We start from the raw sequence: 18242 nt of genomic DNA, 5'->3' as shown, positions 1-18242 counted from the left end.
GGTAGATGATTCACGGCGAGTAACAAGTCACACAGAGTCACAAACATTCGCAGTAAGGAGACACAAAGTTTAATAATACAAACTGTTACAAACATTCTGGGTAACCAATGATGCTTTCCGTCGGGGAGACGACTCCAGTGACAAACGAGAGCAAGTAGAAGGTGAGACATGGACCCTCGACTTGCGAGACATGACGAGATGTCATATGTACAATGAATGCAAGGACTGGAGGAGTGACAGTTCTGTTCATCATGTGACCGCCACCAGCCAATGAATAATGAATGCGATTAATTAATACCTGCAAACAGGCAGTCTTCATGGGCAACTCATGAAAACTGTAAACAAACATTGGAGGTTTCGTATTCAAGAAGTTTGCTGTGGGGCTATCAGCCCGGTCTAACGCAGGAGTTGTAGGTTGTGACATCACAGATGGAGTAGATGGTGTTGAAGGCGGTGCCCGGGGCACAAGAAAACCGCCACTTCCGCCCGGAGTCCAAGAGGCAAACCCAGAAGACAGTGCAGTCAAAGCGATCTGGGAACGTCCCTCGACTTCTTGGGCAGTCTGGGTCCGAGGCTACAGTGACAACAACAACAGATGGCATGAAATGTAATTACTGGAACTGGCAGGGAATCATGGTGGCAATGGTAACCAGACACAGTCTCAAATACTCGCCAGGTACACAAACAAGTACAAACAACAATAATTATATCATCTGTGAAATAAATGGAGCTAGAGGGACGTGTGATCAGTTATAACCTGTTAATAAGTGAAATTTTTTTACAGTGCATAAAACCCATCAGGGCCTTGGCTCCACGGGTCGACGTGGTCATCGGCAGACTTGGGAAAGTCTCGGCTGTCTTGAAACTGTCAACCCAGACCATGACTGTGGGATTTTCCCCACTTTCCCACAGACTTTCCCAGCAGCTGTCCACTAGAGTCTCGCGAAGAACACAAGTCAGTTGAGGAGACACACACTTTATTTACAAAATGATTGTCACTGAAGACGACCTTGTGATATCATGGACAACAACAGCGATGATGTGATGATGTGTGAAGGATGAAAAGAGGCGAAAAAAGTAGTAATTCATGGTCACAAGGAAACTCAATTGAACTGAAAAAACTTTTGATGGCTTTTGAAGATTGTGTCATCTACTTTCATCTTCAGGTTTTCAGAATATCAGAGTTAATTAATTTGTTTTGTTTTTTTTTTCGTACCCTGTTATGTCCGAGATAAGTTGTGACAATCTCGAAGCCAAACAAAGAAGCTAGAATACCTCGTGGCCGCCGGCTAATTTGCCGATTGAGGACTGATTACAAGGGAAGCACTCATTGATACAATAATTAAAACAGGTTCAAAGTTGTTTTTAGCTTTATCACCGAGACTATTCATCTCCAAGACCAGTAGTTAAAACTTAAAATTTCTAAAGTTGTCCTACGAGTCAAAACGCTGGTAAAATATTTATTTGTTGCTTTCAAAAGACACAAATAAATTGTTATAACAATCAGCATGAACTTCCGAGGTATTTTCAAAACATTTTGAGATTTCCACAAACTTGCAAGAGAGTTTAGCCGAGCTTTCTTGACACTACCTGCAACGCGTTTAACCAAGTTTTTGAAAGTCGTTTTTTTCTGATATTTTCTTTCCAAATAGAAAAATGAGCGTAAGTTCCTGATAGGTAGCTAAGCTTGTATGGTGTAAGATAAATAAACAACGCGCACTCTGGACGTTTAATGACACCTGGGGACATTTCTGATTTTTCTGACAAAAATTAGCTTGACAGTTGTGTGTATTAATTAACCGGTAAACTCATATTATTTCTCTTACTTATCTTTCAATAAGATTATTTTCTTTATAGACCATAGTTATGAGTATCAAAAACGATCTGCCTCGTGACCCGTGCCTTAACCCTGAAACAGGAAGCCAGCCGTGCAATCCACATAGGAAGTAAAGTCGCAGACTAGAGTTCGTTGGTTGAAGGAGGTTCCAGGTGGGCAGGTGAAGCGCCATCTGAGGGGCAGGTAGCAGAACCAGAAGGCGCTGCAGTCTTGCACATCCCGGTACAAACCGCTTCGAGAAGGACACTGGGCATCCCCGGCTGTAAATAAATAAGTAAATCAGCCAAGTTTTTAGAATATTTTATCAGAAAGGTTTGCTGTCCTGTTGTGAAAACTACTATTGAAAGGCACAAACAATGATCTTACTAAAGACAAAGCCTTTACTTGCCCGGCATGACAGCTATTGAACATCTTGCCTTACATGTCTTGATGTCCTAACTCTCAGTGATTTCACAGCAAGTTCATTGTGTTCACTCTGGAATCCTCAACCTGCCTTTTCATAATTTTCCTCATTTAACATCCCAGACTTACATGACAGTAACATGGTTATAACTCCCACACATGGCAAGCACCTGTCACTCTTCAAAAGTTTGTAGGAAGCTGAACTACTTCCGGTCACATGATGCGTGATGCCGAACCTTCTTATCATTAGTGTGCACCCCTTTGTAGTGCGCATCATTTACTGTTTGTTTTTATTTGTTTACGTGTGTTTTATTGTTAATATTAATATTTTTGTAGTGCATAATCGCACATTACTTTGGGTGGCATTGGCACTCGTGGCGCCAGCCATTAACAACATAAAATAATAATATAGCCAATAACAGAATTACAGATATACATTGTAGAGTTGCCAAGCTATACTCAGCACTCAGTACAAGCGGTAACACACATTCTACATTCTAAGACTGACTTTAAAGCTTTCACTTGCTATTGCCTGAAGCTACAAAGCTGTACTAAACCTAAAGTTATACATGTTATATATATATATTGCCTTGTGTGGTAGGTATTCTGGTCAAGTCTTAGTTTTATGGCTTTGTATATGAGACTATAATATAAAACTGATTTTTTGACATGCCAACAGAGTTCACAGACTTGACAATAGAGGCATAGATACTGAAAAGTTGCTTACCAGTAGTGGGTGGCCATCAGCGGTGAGAAAATGTAAGCACGCACTCAACGAACCAGACGAAGGCATGTCGGCTGCTAAATAATACTTTGGCCTTCAAGCTCTAGAGTCTAGACAATACTTGGACACTCATGCTGTTAGAGGAAACTCTTGGACATTCTTGCTGTTAGTAAGCACAACTGTGTGGGACACAGTGGTCACATGGCACTGGCGCAGACGACAGCCAGACATGTGACATCACAAGCGACCTCCACACCGCTAGTGGATACATAATGGTATATGGTATATCATGAATATCCACTGGCGACTAGCTTCTGTACACATCTGCTTTGTGTGGCCACAGTAAACAGCTGTGTAGTGTAGTGTGTTATAGTGTATTATAGTGTATTATAGTGTAGTATAGTGTGTTATAGTGTATTATAGTGTAGTATAGTGTATTATAGTGTATTACAGTAACTATAGGACAATAATATATAACGAGCATTCAGGATATAAAAGCATGAAGGAAGTAATACAAATGATCATCAGTACTGAGTATTCTAGCACTAACATGTCACTATAGCGCACTAACACGAGTATATATAGCTCTAACATGAGTATCTATAGCTGTCACTGTAGCGCTATCAGAAGTCTTTATAGCGTCACTATATATATATAATCACTATAGTGCTAACATGAGTATATATAGATATAGCGCTGTCACTATAGCGCTAACATTAATCACTATAGTGCTAACATGAGTATATATATATAGCACGCTATCACTATAGCACTAGCGGAATCACCATACCGCTAACATGAGTGTATATATATATAGCGCTGTCACTATAGCGCTAACATGAGACACATTCATCTGCAAAATATTTGTTTCCTGTGAGTGTCTTGTACATGTAATCAGTTTTCGTCTCTATGGTTACTTTTCCAACAACAAACTGTCGGAGGGAGGAGGACGCCTGACAGCACTAGAGCAAGGTCACAGGTAGAAAGTCCTCCTGAGATTCTAGAGTAGTAACCGGGGTACCTACCTCTGATTACCACGTCACAGACAGCCATAGTGACAATGCAAACTAACAGGAGTATGCGAGTTTTATCTCGCCGCTCTGCCCCCGACAGCGGTATTGACGCTCGTCAGTGTTGAGTTTACATGTCAGCAATAACAACAATGTTGACTGTCTTCTTTCACTAAGAGGGAGAAAACTACAGGGTCAGTCCACTTCTGGGGACTAATACATCGGGTGCCATAGGGGCTGGTGGCTGGGGCCAAATACATCGCGTTGTCTTCTTCCTCGGGTTGCAGTTAGGGTTGGTTTAGTCGTTGCCAAGTTAACCCTCCATGTAAACACTTTATCCAAGGCGGAAACAGACTGGAGAAAGAATTTGTGTTTCGAGAGGTGGATTTGAATAAGTTGAGAAGAAAATAACCTACTTGCGGATGGTGCTGTCGTCGTGGGCGAGAATGTCACTGGCCTGGGGGTGGTTGGTGGTACGAACACGGTGGGCGGCGCAGTGGGGGCAAAGGTCGGCGCTCGGGTCACTAGAGGCGGCGCAGTGGGGGCAAAGGTCGGCGCTGGGGTCACTGGAGGTGGCGCTTGTGTGATTGCTGTAGATCCAGTCGGGGAGCAGCTGAAGCAGAAACACTTCCTGTTAGTGCATTCTCTACAGCAGTAGAGGACTACACAGCAGTACAGGGGCGAGTGGCTAGCAAAACAACGACGACGATGATCTGTAGGCGATGAAACGTGTCGTGACAAACATGGACTCACTTTACGCCGTTGATGAGGCAGCTACCCAGCACAGAAATAAGAGGGTAGCGAGTCCCACAGCTGCCACCCGTGAAGTCATCGAGATCCACGGACCAGACGATGGCACCCGCCAAGCCATTGTTGTTAAGCCAGGTCAGCTGCAACGAGTTGACATCGTGCAAGGGAGAATATCCGACATAAAGTTGTGTGGGATAACTTTAGGCAGGGTACATGTGTTTGCAGTATATTGGCGGGTACATGTGTTGCAGTATATTGGCGGGTACATGTGTTATTGGCGGGTACATGTGTTTGAAGATGCAGGACAAAGGTTATCAGCGTGACTTGGCCGGGTTTTACCTGACGGGAAGTTCAGCGGAAGTCGGAGGACTGGAAGAGTGCTCACCTTTGACTGGTAGGAGAAGACATCATCAAAGGCGATCCACTGGGTGCCCAGGCTGCCGTACAACTCGGTGCCAGCGGGGTCTCGCTGTATGTTGTACCGAGACAACACCGAGTCGCATATCTGTCATCAGCAATACAGAATACTCAAAACACAACACAGTATGTCACCGAGAAGTGTTCAACATATTTCAACAAGTCAAAGGTTAAGCACCTGCAATATGTATATCTGTTCCCTTAGTGATATACTTGCCAATATCTCCATGGCCATTGTGAAAATCCTTTGATAAACGTGAAAATACGGGTGTTATCGATAATTAAGCGGGGACTAATATCGACCCGTGTCTGGCAGGTGTAGTGACTGTCATCGTGGAAGAGAGGAGTCCACTAATCTTGTGGTCGATGAGAGTGAGGCGTGTGTAAGACATCAGACATCACTGTTCTCGGGGCCAACTGCTGGTGATGGCGGTACACATCTCTCCCTCGCTGCCTCACTCTCCCCAACCCTCTACAATGCTCTATACCCGTGCTATATACCCGTGCTACATACCCGTTCCCAACAACTGGGTCAGCTTAGGAAATTGAAGTTGGCTGCGGGTTTCGACACCCATACTCTAACTTCTGGCCTCTCCGCCTCCCGTCGTTGTCATAATCGACATGATGACTATTGCAATGTTTGGCATCAGCAAACAATTCCTAGTTGATATTGTCATAGTCAACATCGTGTGCATCCTGACACCAAGCACGGGTACCCGTAACATGGCGTATCAGGGAAGCCGTGTAAACAGTGGACCCGGAGTAAGTCTTACCTCATAGTAGGACAGAAAGCCAGCCTGTCCGGTGATGGTACCCGGCACACCCTGGCCTACAGCGGGTGCACCGATACCTGCGTTGGATGGACTGGACAGGGCGAAGGTGTGACCGTAGGAAGGGAAACCCAGGTTGATCTTAGCTCGGGCTGCACCTTTCTGGATCCAGTAGTTGACGGAACTCACCTGACAACAGGTGTGCACAGCTCAAGGTATGTCCGACAATCTGGCAATCGCCACACACTTTCCCTGAATTCGCTCACAATAGCAGAAAAGATGAGATTTTATTTAAAAGTTTCATAGCCTATTGAGTGTACGGACAGTAAGCTATCGAGAAAGTGGCATCCAGTTCTATTCTTCCTGCCACCTTCTCCATTCTCTGACATGTGTGCAGACGTCAGATAATGTGTGGGAGGACAGGAAGCATTTGTTACCAAGTTAGTGCACTAAATACTAGGCTATTATAGCAAGTTAGTGCACTAAATACTATAATGATGACTCCTTCAAGCAAAGAGTAGACGAGGTTTAATGTCTGACAGTTTACTCACTATACTCAAGCTTGAGGGATTCTGGGTATTGAGTGGAGCGTTGAGGCCAGTCTGCGGTTCCGATCCCACGAAGAAGTCATATTCCATGAGGTTGAAATAATCTAAGTATCTGTACAAAAATAACAAGTTAGCTGCCTTAAGAATATGATCTACCGAGCTCGTCAAAAGGAATTTTACAGAGAAATACAATCTTCACAAGCAATGACAATGATCAGAAACGTTTTTTTTAAATAATCATAATAATTTAAAGACTAAAAACAACCCTGACATAAAGTGAGCAAGGTGAGATCCCACAGAACAAGACTCCACCCGCCCAAGAAAAGAAGAGGATACGAGAAAGAAATGAAGAGGTTTGCAATGAAGGAAGGGAAGTGAAGTAGGGGGAGCTGCTCACTGGTTAAGTGTGGGGACATCATAGCCGATGTCCACAGCGGACAGACTGGCCGGTACCGCCGCCGTCAGCAGCAGTCGCTGTCGTCCCGTGCTGCGCGCCTCGTTGTCAAAGGCCTGACGCAGCTCCTGCACCACACGACACACAACTGACATGTGGTGACCTCTACCTCTACCTGTCTGTACCTCTACCTCTCTCTATCTCTACCTCTCACTCTCTACCTCTCTCTACCTCTCTCTGTCATCTAGCTTTGCACCTCTTTCTCCCTCCCCCCACCTCTTCTTTATCCTCTTTCTTTTCTCTTCTAAACCCTCCCCCCATCCTCATCCTCCTATTCCTTCTCCTCCAGCGTTTATATTTTACATTAAATAGGCAGACATGCACACATTCACATAAATACATACATACATGGTCACGTGAATACACATATAAATAATATTAATTACATATCCCTACTGTACCTACCTGCACAAGAAGTGCAAACCGCTGCTTGTCTTCGGGTGGGCTTCCTCGCTGGCCGGGGTACTCCCAGTCCAGGTCAAGTCCGTCGAAGTTGTTGGTGCGCAGGAGGGAGATGCTGCTGGTGACGAACTGGGCGCGGGTGGCGGCGGTGGACACCATTCGGGTGAACTCGCTGGAGCCGGCATTCCACCCGCCCACAGCCAGCAGGGTGCTCAGCGAGGGCTTCTGCTGCTTGAGGTTGTTGAACTGTGTATACCTGCAATATCTGGGCCTTGAGGCGCTTTTTTCTCTTGTTTTTGGTTGAAAAATAGTGATGGTGGTAGTGGCGAGGGTTAGAGTCCTAAACACTTTATGTCAAGTCTTTCTCTAAATTTATACCGAGCTTTATTTCTTTGCCTTAAATAAATCCCAATTCTTAACTCTCTTTCTCTCTCTCTCTCTCACACACACACTGGTTGCTGACAGTAGATATTAGATGGAATGGTAGCAGATGGATTAACAGAGGAAGAACGAAAGCGGATCTTACAAGCCCCCATCGCCGTAGGACAGCACATCATTCCACTCCACGGTGTTGAGCTGGTTGTCGCTCACCTGGGCGAAGGCGAAGATGAGGTGGCTGCAGTAGTTGACGTCGATGTTGGAGGGGACGAAGCGCCCTCTGCCGGTGCGGTACTGCGACCAGTTGGTGTAGTAGCACATGACGATCTTATTCTGACTGTGCACTGCAAGCAGACGACATGGAATCCGCCTGAATTACTGATAACATTCTCCAGTGAACGGCGGTGTGGGAGGGTTCCCCAGTAAATTCAGGCCTGGGTTGATGTTTCTACAAGAGGATGTGACGAGGAATGACAAGAGTGATGTAAAGACAAGTGACAAATGTTAGGTCAGTGTGAGTGAGAGAATGAGAAATAAAAATGGAGAAACAGGAATGTCCATAATGTCAGGAGAGACACTGTAACCACGTGATCAATAGAGACCTTGTCTGACCAGCTGACGAGAGCTCGTTATGACGTCACTCGTGTGTTTTGTTGCACGTGCTCAATCCAACACACAATCTTACAGAAGAGGACACGGAACCTCATCAAAGGGAGTTGATGAGGGGGATGGACGACTTTAGATTCTTTCTGTATCATACTACCTGCCCACGGGACCTCTTGACACCCAAAATTAACCTTATGTAGGTTGGATCGGGTGTCCGAAGACCAAAGCCGCCAGGCTCAGCACACAAGTGAGGGACAGGGCAATCAGGGGGATCAGCTTGGTTTCACCGGAGGTCAAAATACCTAGAGACGGCAAGAGTAAATAATAGAGGAGCAGATTGCCCCCGATCTTGTTAACCTGCCACGTGCATGTGAGGAACCTGACACCAGAGTGAGGCTGGCAGAAGTTTTGAGGAAACGAGATGCTTTGTCAGCAGGGCGGCCACATTGAGGTCACGGGGTCAGATGGACTGGATTGCTGACTCAGGTCACGTGATCCGCCAATTACTAACCTTAGCGTGAGGTCACAGGTACGCTTTCGTTCGCGCACGTGCAATGTCTGCTCTAACGTCCACGGGACAGATGTAAATACATTTTCTTTCAACAGAATTTCCTTTCAGAAACTGCCGTCGGTCCTCAGCGAATCTTTGTGGGTTTTATTTTGGCAGATTTGTCATAAAACTAAAAGTTTTATCAGTTTAGCGGTGTATTGCAGAAAATTGCAGACGATGTGCGGAGGTCGGAAAATATAAAAAATAATAACAGGGAGGATTTACACAGTGCCTTTTGCAAAGATTTGCTCATAGTGCCTTATATAAATTATACATAGACTGACTCACCAACAACCAGACACCCATCTTCACACATCACAGACACACTTTACACATCACAGATACACCCACTTGTACAACACTCGAAACCCCTCCCTTGTCTGTATATACACACAGTCAATACAGACACGCTATACACGCTCAGTGAATTTATCCTTTACAACCGTCTTGCCATTTCACTAACCCTTTGCTTTTAGGTCTGTGGGGAGGGGGAAGAGGGTTTAGAGGTATTCGCGGATTTTTCAGTCCTCCGGAATGACAGAGGTTTGCTGTCTCTAGAAGCTGATCAGCGACAAGCAGTTCGTTAGTGAACTCACACTTCCAACCGCCACCTCTTAATTTGCACCAATCACGTGACATTCTTGAGACCTGTCAGTAGTGTAGTGATGACAACATTCATTAAATGTACTCCTCACTCTAATAGGAAGGTGGCAAAGAGAGGCAGACGACAATCCATGTACATACATCCGTGGTCGCTACTGAGAACTGGTGACATCGTGTGACATCTTCCTGTCACAGCCAGCCATCTGTGTTACTGGCTACAGCCATCATCTAATATTCATCGCAAATAATCCTTTCATCAGCCAGCAGTCAGACAAACTAGTTTTGCTACCGCTCGACCTTAGACCCAAGACATATTTTTTAAAAATGCATACCAGTTTGAGTGAATTTTAAATAATAATATTATTGAGTTGTAAACTGTAAAATATAATGCAATTTTCATGATTGATTTCCCCACCACCACCACCGCCACACACACAGAGAGAATGCGAAATGTTCGTGCGGGGTGGAGGGATAAGGGTGTGGCCCTGTGTAGCAGACTTTGTCTCCTGACCTTCTTTGTTTTATTTGTTTCTTCTCGCATTTAGGACCTCGTGACCTGGGTGTCATCCAAGGGGTGGAGAAAGGGGTGGCCGGGTTTTATCACCTGAACTTCGCCGTTTGGGGCTGTAAGATGGCAGGGAGAGAAAGACTTCATGTTCAAATACCGACATGTTTGTGGGCTCGCCAACTTATCAAAGTGTTCTCAACGCTCCGTTGAGCCTTACACTAGAGTGACTAGACCTACATCAGTAACCGTACAGACAGACGTACGACCAGCAGACTGGAGCCACGGTTCTCCTGTTCACCAAATTCTCACAGCTCTTAGAATGAGAGTAAGCGTATCATGACATTCTTGTGACACACGTTTACAAACACTGAGGCCAACGACCACAAACATGTTTCATACATATATCATAATATCTGCTTCGGTGAGTGAACTCAGTGTTGCTTTCCCTTTGGTCAGCGTTGACTATGTAGCTGTCACACTCTGTTGTAGCTTTTTCGCTTGTTTTCTTCTTTGTTTCCTTTGCTTCCTGATCCTCCCCAACCCCGCCCATCCTTTTGTTTGCAAACTTCAACCTGTGTCCTCGGCCTCACTCCGCCACCTAGTGTGGCTTCCACGTCACTGACATCATCCTACTGTGTCACTGATATTATCCTACTGTGTCACTGACATTATCCCACTGTGTCACTGACATTATCCCACTGTGTCACTAGCATTATCCTACTGTGTCACTAACATTATCCTACTGTCACTGACATTACCCCACTGTGTCACTAACATTACCCTACTTTCACTAGCATTATCCTATTGTGTCACTAGCATTATCCTACTGTGTCACTAACATTACCCTACTGTCACTAGCATTACTCTACTGTGTCACTAGCATTACCCTACTGTCACTAGCATTATCCTACTGTGTCACTAGCATTACCCTACTGTCACTAGCATTATCTCACTGAACAGCTCAGTACTCACACTAGTTTTTCAACTTTGCCTGTTGTGTTGGACACATCCGCGGATCATGGTTAGAGATGTACAGTCGAGGAAAATACTAGACTTCTGTGGTAAATACCAGTCTTTCTGTTGAAATACCTTTGTTCCCGTATGAAGTACCTACATCCCAGCCCTCATCTACGCGACTTAATGTATCGTCTTTACTATTAAATACTCAGAGCCCCAGTCTTCACTTTCTATTCACTTCAGTCGTTTATGTAGCAAGTATTCGCAGTTAATGTATCCGGTTCGCTTCTTCGGTCGTATTGTCTTTTTATAGCATCCTTACTTCTCTCTAAATCTTTAACAAACTTATGTCTCCTCCTTGTCATGTGTGATGAGCAGTCGTCGTCAAGACAACAAAGAAAAAAGTTTGAAGTGACATACCTTCACCAAAGAGAGCGATGAGAGCCAAAGCCAGGACGAGACTGCTCCATGGCTTCATGTTGCTAGAACTGTTGCTGTCGCTGTTGATGCCTCTTCAAGACTTTTGTCCAAGCTGCCTCAGAGCCTCAGATCATGCCGAGTCTCCCGCAGCTGGATGTCGAGTGAGTGTCAAGACCGGATGCACTGAGTCCGCAGGCTGTCCACACCACCCGAGCTCACCCGCCTGCCGTCCTCGACCCTGGAGGGTGCAGGTCTTACCGGTCTTTAAACCAACTGGGGACACGTCACGTTACCTTTCTCAGTACCCGGACACCAGTCAAACAACCTCAACGATATATCTAGTTTTCGATACGACTTGCACTTTAACTGTACTTATGGAAATAAAAATTGCACAGTTCATGAAGAAGTAACAACAACAACAATTTAAGAATAAATACATAGGAGCATAATTTTACATACAATCGTTACAAGATTTCAAAATTTGTTTGATTTTTTATCTTTAATTTTTTGCTTGTTGTAATCCATTTGTTGGATTTAAAATATTCTAACAAACTGATAAACTAAACGATTCTTTCTGGTTAGCCTTTAAATGACATAGTTTAAATGCCTCCGGCGATTGGGGTTATTTTAAATTTGCATTAGACACGATATATTTGCCTCCTCGTAGGTTGTACAACATGAATGGTATGGCGTAGACACGGATCTGAAAGTAATATCTAACCCATGATTACCAGCTACCAATAGGGAGGAAATGCCGAGCATAACCACAGAGCAAGGTGTTGGAATGTCACGAAGACAGTCCTGCCGACAACAACCCTCAACAGTAGGCTGCACCCCCTGACCTCACCTCACCTGACCTCACCTGACGGCAGCAGGTCATCAGGATCTGTGTTCATTCTGGGACTGCAGGCGTGCGTGTGTGTGTGTGCATCACTTTTTTATATCACGGACACAGAAATAGTTGTTACTATAGTGCTGTTCTTTATCGGAATCTCTGTTTTTGTCAGCACCTGGAGTAGCCGTCTACATGTTTATCTGTTATCATCTGTACGCAAGTCTCTTTATGTAGCTGTTTCCTTTTTTTATCCCTTTGCTCCCATTTTTCTCGCTTTGTTTAACCTGAGTTTGCAGTCATGAATATTTACATGTGCGTGTGCTGGTGTGTTCTTGTAGCCACATTCACTCACAACATTGTCGTGATCCGGATTGCCTCATGCCTCGTTCTTGAACAGCAAGATATCATTGGTGTGAAGTATTCAACAGACAGAACACTTCTTCCGCCAAGGAACAGCTTAGTAATTGGATTCATTAATTAAAGCTCATTATCAGGGCGTCTTGATTGAAGATAGACAAGGAACTGCTACACTTTAGTACCCAAACAACCAGGATATAGTGTGAGGCAGTCAGGATATGGTGTGAGGCAGTCATGGTTACCGAAGGCGCAGGTTCAGTTTATTGCAGAGTATATAAAGCAGGATCAGAGTTGTGATGCAGTTAATGATTATGATATAATACCCAGTCAATTTATAATACTCGAAGGTCAAGATTTCCTACCCAGATGGGACACCCAGAAGTTAAGGACGTGATACCTTGATGAATGTAATCACATGAAGTCTGTTAATCAGGTGAAAGTAAAGATGAAAGCAAAGACTGAGTCGCCTGGACAAATATAATAATCGAGATTCGTTTATTCTGTCAAAGCCAATAAAACTACATAATGTTTGATCGTGAAACTAAATTTGGCCTTAGATTACTTTCTTCTTTTTGGAGTCCTCGTTCGTTCCAATCCTTTTCGTTCATCATTTGCTATTCATCTGACCAGGATGGATATGACAAGTTCTTCAAAGAGTTCTAGACCACATTCAGCTTTTCTTTAGGCAATCCATACTTTTCAGAACTTTTTGTTAATGGGAAGTGTTCAATGCTACGATCACCGAAGAGAGCATCACATGAAATTATTTGTCGAACGTTTGGTGGATGGAGGTCTGGGATTGCCATTGTACAAATAACTTCTATTGTTTCCGATAACAGCGACGATTTGTGACCGATGTATAGTTGCTCCCTACATCTGTCCCTGCACTGCTCGATGGTCGCCCTGGTTATAACACATTCCACTCATTGACACATTATTCTGTCTGCCTACACATTGTCTTTAACATTCTATCATCTTCAGGTTTCCATGTATTTGTAAGGATATAAAAATCGTCTTAGCACCCGGACAGTGTATTCTCCTCTACAAGTTGTTTGCACATTGCTTGTACGCTCGTTCATCTGAATAAGTTAGACTAAGGGTCAGTTGGTCCTTCAGTTGTCTCTACACACTTGCCTCATCTTAGTGAACTGGTGTAAAGTTGTCTTTAGTGGCAATCTCGTCTACATCGCCCACAACACGAACTGATGTATAGTTGTCCCTGTGGAAATCCCGTAGACATCGCATTCAACACCTGGATCATCTTGATACTCACCTCACGAAGCCTGCTGTAGGCAGACATCTTCAAACAAGCTCTCAAGTCACTTCGGGGGCCGCACGAGTAAATATTAGACAACTGTGCCTTTTCCTCTTGATGAGCTTGAAAGGAAACGATTTCTATAATTGAAAAGATTCTTCTTCTGCTTCTTCCTCTTTCTGTCCAATTATCTATCCATCAATCATTCTCTGCTTTATTTAAATATTGTGAAATATGGAAATATTGTATCTCCTTAAACGTGTCTACTTTTCCGAAGATCTGAACCTTTGAAATATTTGCTTCATGAATGTGTTATAAACAGCTGCAGATATTGATTAAAAAAGACAATTATAGGAAGTTTATTACCTCTGTCGAGTTAACACAACCTTGCAAAGCATAAGGCAAAATATAAACACACTATACAAAATACATTAAGATACCAATAATTTTATATATATATATAGAGCGCTCACAAATACACGACCATTACATATACAACTCACAAATTATGACCATAAACTATATACACACACATACTAACAAATACATGGACATATACCTCACTGGATGTACAGGAAAACACAACTGCTTTTAATCTTCAAGAAAAGAGAAAAATGATCGAGCAGTCAGTGTGGAGAGTAGACAGTAGGTTACAGCGAATACAACCAGAAAATGAAGATGTGGACACCGACAATGACCGATTGTCCTGATGTATTAAACATTTCTGTATATGTACACCCTGCGGAGGAGTCTCAGTCTTTGCTTTAGCGACTGAGAAGAAAAAATGTTGAATAGTGATTGCTTCAAATGTGCAGTATTCGTCATCATCATTATCACCACCACCACCACCACCATCACCACCACCAAAGCAACGCTTTAACCCCCGCCATTATCATTTTCTTAATGATTGATGTAGTTTTGTTTGTTTTAAAAGTTGATAGTAGTCACAGGCATCTCTTTCTGCCCAACATATTTGATCTCATTTTAGGAAACTGCATTTCTTAATTTAGAAAATATTTTCATATTTGTTTGTGATTTTGTTTGTTTACTTGTTTATTTTGTAAGAGGTGGTGCTGAATGCCGATACTTGTCACTCAACCATCTCAAAAAGAGAAAGGCGTTGCTCTAAGAACTGTAACATTGCAATAATGTGTTGAACCAGGATTTGCTGCGGAAATGTGAGATCGCATCCTGCCATCCTGCCATCCTGCCATGGCCACCCACCGTTCACTATAGCACCAATCCCATCGCTTGAACACCCGGTACTTAGAATTGCACCAAGTCACTCGGTGTCAAGTAAAAAAAGTATAAGACTGGCGGCAAAACCCGGATCTGTAGTAGCAAATTTGTGGAGGTTAAAATAACTCGGATAGATGTAGGCGGAAGGTCTTTGTTCTGAGAAAATATGCAATGCAATGCCAATACCAATGCAACGCACAGAACCCTAGGGATCATAATTCCTTTATTAAACAGGAATATTTGTTGCAACTGGTAACATTTGTAATACAACACACTACAAAACAGCACAATACACCAACTCTCTGGATTCAAACTTTCTTGAGTATGCAGGAGCGGGTATTTGCTATAAGTGAGAAAGTTTGTTATGCACTTCAATACTCAAACCCTTTGGAATCAGTTTCAAGGCTTTTATCTGCAGGAGCTACAAGAAAGTATTAATACAGTACAAAGCAATACACTACAGGCAGTGCCATGGCAGTTCTCTCATACCGATGATTTACCTGACTTGCATGTGGTGGACTATTGTTGTAAACAGGGGCGAATGTTGTGATTATTCCAAGAATTATATTCTTCTCGCGTAGTGGCTTCTTATCTCGGATTTCCAGGCCTCGGAAGTAAGAAAGAAGCCAAACAAAGATAAGCTCCTAGCTTCTCGCGAGTCTTTGATCCTTAAGCTCGCGACCACAACTTAAGCTTAATTACAACCCCCTAACAGCTTCAAACAAAAACAACAACCTTGTTTTATTTCCAAGCACTTGGACTCAGTGTGTAGGTGGACTGCTGTCTGTCTGCCGAGACCAACGCTTAGCCTCTTGCTGTTAGTCTCGGCGAGCCGTAACAATGAATGTGACTAAACCGGAAGCTTTGTACAAGCCAGCCTCGTTTTAGTAGTTAATCTGAAATGTGAATAAACGGGAAGTTTTGTACAAACCTATCTCGTTTAAATAGTTAACTGGAAAAATCTACCAGCAGTCCAGTAGTATAAGTTCGTGATCATTCTTTACTGCGAACGCCGAGCAAACCGCGGATGTATATGTCTACTGGACTACTGAGCACGTGATCCACACCGCTGACCTGCTTTTCGTGAATCGAATAGTGTCCGTATGACGATTTCTTCCCACGTAAGCTGTTGTCTATGGCATTTGTTTGAAAACAAAGTGCGTCCTAACACGGCCCTCGATCCACCTCAGGCAAATTTGCTGCTGCGCGTGCATACACCACCAGCGGGCACGGCTGCCACTTCCACCACGCACTTGACCTACGTGGGACCTTTAACCAGTGTTGTGAGAGATCAGGGGGCAGACAGCTATCCCCCTATCTTCAATACTAGGATCTGAGCACACAAACTGAGTTGTGTTTCACACGCAGCACAAACTGAGCACACACTTGTCCATACGCGAGCCAACCAGACTGTGCATGAGGTCTGCCTACTTTGCTGTACTGCTCTACCTTTAGTTTTCTCTTCCTCTTTAAAGTTTTCCTCCGAGTGATTCCCCCGAGATAGCTGCTTGTGTGTGGGAAAAAAAAAACCCACCAAAGTTTAAAATTCGAGCAAAATCGAGTTTCTGTCTTGATTGCATCGCAGCGCTTCATTGGCTGACACTATGTTGGGTTATCAGCTTTTTATTTGCTACAATATTAAAGGAATGAACACTGCTGTGGCTCTCACAGTCCCCTTCTCCTACCTGTCTCCTAGTGGTCTCCTATTCGCATTTTGTGTTAGATTTTTCTCTCGCTTAGTTCGTCACTAACAACCCGCTTTAAATGCGCTTTACCCACCGACTCCTTCTCAGTCTTCCATTAGTGACGACGTACTTTACCCGTTTCTATGACAATAGATTGAAAGGTAAATTGCTTGTTGTTAGGTGGATTACCTGTAGTGCTGGGGCCTAACATTGCACCGTTCACTCGTTTTCAGCTGTGCCATACCTCCCTACAGGCATTACTTAGCACAGTAACTAGGCACCAGACGGGTCACCTGCAACCGCCTTTGTGGCTGAACAAATCATTAAGACACTCCCTAGCTGCTCTTCTCTCGTGGAGAAGCTGTGTCAACAAGTTCAACACTTGCCAACGTCTCTTTTTTTTCTATTGTAGTCGAATACTTTTTGAAGGTCTTTGAAAAGCCCGATGTTAATAAATTAGATTACAGTCGCACGTAGCCTTATATGGAGGTCATTGTATTGTAATAACAATAACAGGTACAGGTTAGCAAAGTACATCTACTGGATACTTTGTTTAGCGGATCGCGGCGATGACTGCAGTCGGAGGAGTAGACAGTCATCGCCAGTTCGGTCGTTCCTGTTTTTTTTTAAAGAATCGTTTTTAATGTTTTGCACCTGACTGCATGCACGACTCAATTTTCACCTGTAGAATGCACGAGAAGGCTGCTGCCACCGGAGCGCGCCTATAAATCAAGGTGTAGGCACGTTAACTGCGACTTGCCTCCTACCCGTGTACAGGTAGCATGGTTGTGGGGGTCCATAGGTCACGGTCGTAATGTTTTCATCCGGTGTTGGATTCTTCTATTTGTTCCCCTCTCTCTTGTTTTTGTTTTTGCTCTCACGACTCCAGCATTCAGCATTCGCCATAGCAGTTTTACTTAGTGTTTCGCGGTCGTTTCACAGGACGACAGACATACAGGTATTGTTGACTAGAACTTCAAGATGCGGAGGTCACGCGCTAGGAAATGAAAGAAGTTGCAAGAGAAAGCAAAGCTCTGCCTCTCTGAGGCCGCTCCATTTGTGAGCAGCGTTCAATGCCAGCGGCGAGACCTACGTGAGTGTGGTGTGTGTTTGTGGGGCTAGGGTGTACATCACCAACAAAACACGCAGTTAACTAAGACGTGGGTGCCTCCTTCCCCCGACAGGTGACAAAGCCGAGAGACTCACGGGAGTAGCAGGGTCCATGGCAAACAGACAGGCAAAGTTTACCGGTGAATGAAGCGCCAAGTTTTCATTGATGTGTGAACAAAACGATGACCTTTTCCCTACTTCGCCGAGTGTCACGATCTCTGCTCCCAAGTAACAGACCGGATGTTATTTTTATTTCTCCTGTTCAAAACTTACTGTTTTCCTCAGTAGCTTTACGAAACCGAATATGTTTGCTTACATCTAATCATTCTGAACAGATTAAAAAATTGTTTTATTGAGAGGCAGAAATGCTTCCGTCTAAAAATGATTATGCAACTGGGACGGGTGTGTGTGTACGTGTGTGTGCG

General features: G+C 43.9%; 1 protein-coding gene across 2 annotated transcripts; it reads right to left on the bottom strand.

Annotated features, from left to right (window-relative positions):
- Nucleotides 1-53: 53 nt before the first annotated feature.
- LOC112571211 (chitotriosidase-1-like) lies at nt 54-11605 on the bottom strand. Of its 2 annotated transcripts, XM_025250068.1 has the most exons (11): nt 11337-11605; nt 7841-8036; nt 7318-7570; nt 6856-6980; nt 6462-6570; nt 5914-6099; nt 5109-5228; nt 4727-4863; nt 4390-4586; nt 1903-2097; nt 441-574 (listed from the first exon to the last, which is right to left on the bottom strand). In XM_025250068.1, the coding sequence occupies exons 1-10, from the start codon at nt 11392-11394 to the stop codon at nt 1904-1906; spliced, it is 1575 nt and encodes a 524-aa protein (XP_025105853.1). In that variant the 5' UTR covers nt 11395-11605; the 3' UTR covers nt 441-574; nt 1903. The 2 variants fall into 2 exon arrangements, with proteins under 2 accessions (XP_025105861.1, XP_025105853.1); XM_025250076.1 differs by lacking the exon at nt 1903-2097 and having other exon boundaries at nt 54-574; nt 11337-11603.
- Nucleotides 11606-18242: the final 6637 nt, after the last annotated feature.

Source organism: Pomacea canaliculata, linkage group LG1 (genome assembly GCF_003073045.1).
Source record: "Pomacea canaliculata isolate SZHN2017 linkage group LG1, ASM307304v1, whole genome shotgun sequence".
NCBI classification, from domain to species: Eukaryota; Metazoa; Mollusca; class Gastropoda; order Architaenioglossa; family Ampullariidae; genus Pomacea; species Pomacea canaliculata.
Note: the sequence above shows the minus strand (reverse complement) of the source record. Positions and strands in the feature narration are given on the sequence as shown.

Coding starts and splice junctions, on each gene's coding strand:
- LOC112571211 (XM_025250068.1), bottom strand. CDS start 11,394: ATGAAGCCATGGAGCAGTCTCGTCCTGGCTTTGGCTCTCATCGCTCTC. Junction 7,571..7,840: donor TCCTACGGCGATGGGGGCTT/GTAAGATCCGCT, acceptor CAGATATTGCAG/GTATACACAGTTCAACAACC. Junction 2,098..4,389: donor GACGACAGCACCATCCGCAA/GTAGGTTATTTT, acceptor ATTTATTTACAG/CCGGGGATGCCCAGTGTCCT.